The following is a 4,598-nucleotide window of genomic DNA, read 5'->3' as shown; positions in this document are numbered from 1 at the left end:
GTCTATACTTAACTATGTGTAAGCCTCACAGGGGGTTGTTGTCCTATGCTCCCTTGATTACCAATATTGCTCGTTATAAGCCATTCTGTATTTTTACATATGTCAACTTGTGCTGAATGTATGTTTGTACTTTTACATCTTTATAATTCAATAAAATATTTGGAAAAAAAAAATATTACGATGCAACTATTCTTTCACGCGTGATGGAATGGGGGAAAACAAAAAGCCCAAATAAATTGAGTAAAAATAGAATTCACAATGAGTCACACTCACTTAGGGAAAACTATATGGATACCTGCACAATATAGGAAGTTGAATCTCAATACACACCCAATCACAATTCAAGCATTTAAAATTTGGGACTTTTCCTCTTCCGGTGACGGTGGTACCAGATATCAGAAATGGTTCAACGTCTTACCTACCGTCGTAGGCTGTCCTACAATACAGCCTCAAACAAGACCCGGCTGTCCCGAACACCAGGAAACAGAATTGTCTATTTGTACACCAAGAAGGTTGGCAAAGCCCCTAAATCAGCATGCGATATCTGCCCAGGAAGACTCCGTGGTATCCGAGCAGTCAGACCTAAGGTGCTTATGTGGCTTTCAAAAACAAAAAAGCATGTCAGCAGAGCTTATGGTGGATCCATGTGTGCTAAATGTGTTTGTGACAGAATTAAGCGGGCATTCCTCATTGAAGAACAGAAGATTGTGGTGAAAGTACTGAAGGCTCAAGCACAGAGCCAGAAGGCAAAGTAACATGACTTGTATTCACTTCCGAATAAATACTTCTATTGTGTAAAAAATTTGGGACTTAACCCACAAAATAAATAAATGGCAATACAACTTACCATTAATTCCTTTAAGAGACACTAACTACTTCCCACCAGGACAGGAAAAAATGGGAGGGAAATGGATAGGAGATGAGTACGTTTGAGGGATATTATGGAAAATGAGCAAATATACACATATGAAGTATTAAAACAAACAAACAAAAAAATGAATTACAAGTGCATTGCAAGATGGTACATCAACCCCGACATAGCCCATAATTATCAAAAAGACAAATCAAAAAATTGCTGGAGGGGGTGCTTAGATGTAGGTACAATGGCACATTTATGGTGGGATTGTCGGAAAATTAAAAAGTACTGGAAGGAAATCCTGAACTTAATTAAAAACATCACGAAAATAGAAATCCCGGAAGGCCCTTGGTATTGCCTATTTAACGGTATCAAAAATAAAACTACATTAATACCCCACCTGATGAATGCGGTGATATATGGGAAAATTGGAGGGAGTTTAAGACAACGAGAGAGTATACTAAATGGAGTGGAGAGATAGAGAAAGACAACGAGTACAGTTAACGGGGGGGGGGGGGCAATTGAGGGGAAAATATGGGAAGGGAGAAGTTACATTTTTGAAAATGGATGTTTTTTAATGTGTGAAATGTTTTTTTTTTTTGTATGTTCTCTTTTTCTTGAAAATAATAAATACATTTATATAAAAAAAAAAAAAAAATTGTTATAAATGACAACCACAGATTATCAAAGCGAAACTATAGTAACATGTAAAATAATATTCTCCATCAGTTACCGAGCAGTTTCTCTCATTGTAGGCTAAAGTTGACTATACACTAGTATAATTTCATTCAAAATGTTTCATTTTAGGAGCATTCTTCTTCAATTTTTAGTTGGGTTAAAGAGAATGTAAATGGTTACCTTGTAAAACAACCTTTTCAGTTTAAAATAGAAATGCAAGAGAAAACATTTTTGTATAAATATAAAAATAAATTATAAATATACATATATTTTTTTTTTCTATAAGTGATAACATTCTCTCTGTACTCAGCTGCATATGAGCTGGGGAGGAGAAGCAGCAGTACACTGAGCTTCCCAGTAAATGGCTGTGCAGTGGAGGCATGTCAGGACAATTCTTATCATTGGAGGAGAGCACACTAAGTTCCCAGCATAGCTAGAGAACTGACCACAGTGTGTTCTCCTGCTTAGTGTGGTCACTTTTTAATAGGAAAGCAGAGGGACTCGCAGGAACGCCAGGGATTTCACAGAAAGGAAGCAATACAAAAAGAACCAGATACTTTTTTTTTATTTTTTCATGGTACAGCAGGTACAAATAGAATAAATAATATGAAGTGTCGGGGTAACAAATGCTTTAAATCAGCATTTGTTTTTGACCACAGTGATGAGAAAATTCAAAGGAGCAGGATATAAAAATTTTCACAGAAGCCCCATTCACACTGGACAACGCAGGGCCGAGAGATCCTGCTTGTCATCTTAAAAGCACAATTCTCATGTGATTTGACGTGTTGTGCATAGGACAGTCCACTCACTTGAATGGGCTGCTCTATGCGTGTTTTTCACCCAAAAGAAGCTCCTGCTTCTTCTTGGGCAACAAGCTTTACATGATTTTTAAAGGTGTTTTTTGCCACGATTGGCATACGATTCTGTTGTGTGACAGCTGCTGCAAAATTGCACTGCATTTGGGGTGTCTTTAAAAAATGAATGACACCCTAAAACATGTCACGTGTTTTGCAAAGATTACAGACGCTTTGGAATCTTGGGCAGAATTGCGGCAATTCCACCTGCAATTCCAAATCACAAAGTGCAAATGGGGCCTAACAGTGTATGTGTTTTTTGTTTGGGAAATTACATTAAAATCAAATGTTAAAAGTAAGCACAATTGAGTGTTCAAAGAAGTTTCAACGAACGTTTGTTTAAAAATATACTAGTACAGTATATGGCCATCTTACGCACCACCAAATTGCTTGAATGGTGGTGGGTATAGCACTGTACTCTACTGCACCTAAAATACAGATATGGTTAGCTCAGTCCTGTACCCTTTTTCCTCTAATAAGTGCAGCTTGCTCTCATGAGATGAGTAATTTGTTAATGAGTTAAGTTGTGCTGTCATTGGCCAGCTGCAGTATGACTCTTTTGATGCTGCTCCATTGTTTCGATTTGTGGTCTGCTCACACAGGTTAGGGTCACATCTTCAGCTTGTAAACTCCTATCTGAACACAAACCTATACAACAAGAATTTACAATGCTTTTATCAACCTTCAGACAACTTTAAAAAAAAAAGAAAACCTGTATGTAGAGAAATATGGGGGATGCTATCATTGCCTTCAGTAACAAATATGGGAAATATAAGGCAGTTATTAGATTATAAATATTCATCTGAAACAACAAAATGTATAAAAAGCAAAAGACTGCATACACTTAAGTAGATTAGCTCTTAAAATATTAAATAATACTTAGCTCTGGTAGTTGAATGTCAACAGCTTACACTGGATAGCTGGCGGAACAGGACAATAAGAAATCATTGCTACATGCTTGGTCTTTCCACAGCTCCAAAAAAAAAAAAACTTTTCTTCATGCTATGGACACTTTTTATAGTCCTGTATACCAGAAACCCCCCACAGGATGTAATTATTCCTCTTGACCACTCGCAGGTCATTTTGTGAGTGAGGTTTAGCTATACATGGTTTCACTTCCCCCACAACCACATGGTCAATTAGATATGCGGCAGCCATCTTTAAATACACAACATCAAAAGCTCACTAAATCACCTGTGGGTGAAAGATAGTATTACACATGTATGAGGACATTTGTCATGAATCAGTTAAAAAATATCCACAACTGATACACCTTCCTTAAATGCTAGTTCTCTGACTGCAATGCTAATCTAATGGCTTCAGTACTTTCTGAAGTATTTAGGTGGAAAAATAAGGCAAATAAATAGTTCTGCCTTTGTTTTAAACTCTCTAGTTGCATGTCCCCAGTCAGTGGATCAGTGAGGTTGATTTACATAGTTACATAGTTACATAGTAGTTGAGGTTGAATAAAGACGACAGTCCATCCAGTTCAACCTGTGTAGGTGTGTGTGGACGCAATCATCTCACATACCCCTGAATGTTTTGATCCTTGAGATGTACGTCCAAGAGTTTTTTAAAAGTAGCCATATTCCCTGCAGTAACTACCACTTGTAGTAGAGAATTCCATGATCTTGTAGCCCTTACTGTAAAAAAAACCCTTGCGCAGCCTGAGGTTAAATCTCTTCTCCTCTAATCGCATTGTATGGCCACGTGTCCTCATGCATTCGTTGCGACTGAACAGTTTTTTTTCTATGCTGAGATCACCGTTGAGGTACTTGTATATTGCTATCATGTCCCCTCTCAGGCGTCTCCTTTTCCAGGGAGAATAAATCAAGCGCTTGTAAGCGCTCTTCATAATTAAGATCCTCCAATCCCCTAATCAGTTTAGTTGCTCTCCTCTGGACTCTCTCCAGCTCCAACACATCCCTTCTGAGGACTGGCGACCAGAACTGGCATTAGGAAAACAGGCTGTTCAATTTGCAATGGAATTTGTCTCAGAGCTTAGTACATGTGATGCAAAGAATATCTAATCACATGCAAAGAGAGAACTTCAGCAGCACTTCACCTCATTCACTAAGTCATAGGGCTAACTCCCTTGCAAAGTGTGACTTCCCTTGAAAAGTTAACAACCTATTTATCTTTAGTAAATCAACTCCATTGACTCAGAAATTAAGTTTGAGAATCATGCATGGTTTACAGGTAATCAGTAA

The 4,598-nt window shown here is 37.8% G+C and overlaps 1 protein-coding gene across 1 annotated transcript; it reads left to right on the top strand.

Moving 5' to 3' along the window:
• Positions 1 to 361: 361 nt before the first annotated feature.
• Positions 362 to 796, top strand: LOC309557197 (large ribosomal subunit protein eL34-like). Its single transcript, XM_082259862.1, has one exon. It carries the CDS (start codon positions 402 to 404, stop codon positions 753 to 755), a length of 354 nt encoding a protein of 117 aa, XP_082115988.1. The 5' UTR covers positions 362 to 401; the 3' UTR covers positions 756 to 796.
• Positions 797 to 4,598: the final 3,802 nt, after the last annotated feature.

Source organism: Pelophylax lessonae (assembly GCF_965119305.1).
Source record: "Pelophylax lessonae genome assembly, chromosome: 5".
Lineage (NCBI taxonomy): Eukaryota > Metazoa > Chordata > Amphibia > Anura > Ranidae > Pelophylax > Pelophylax lessonae.
Note: the sequence above shows the minus strand (reverse complement) of the source record. Positions and strands in the feature narration are given on the sequence as shown.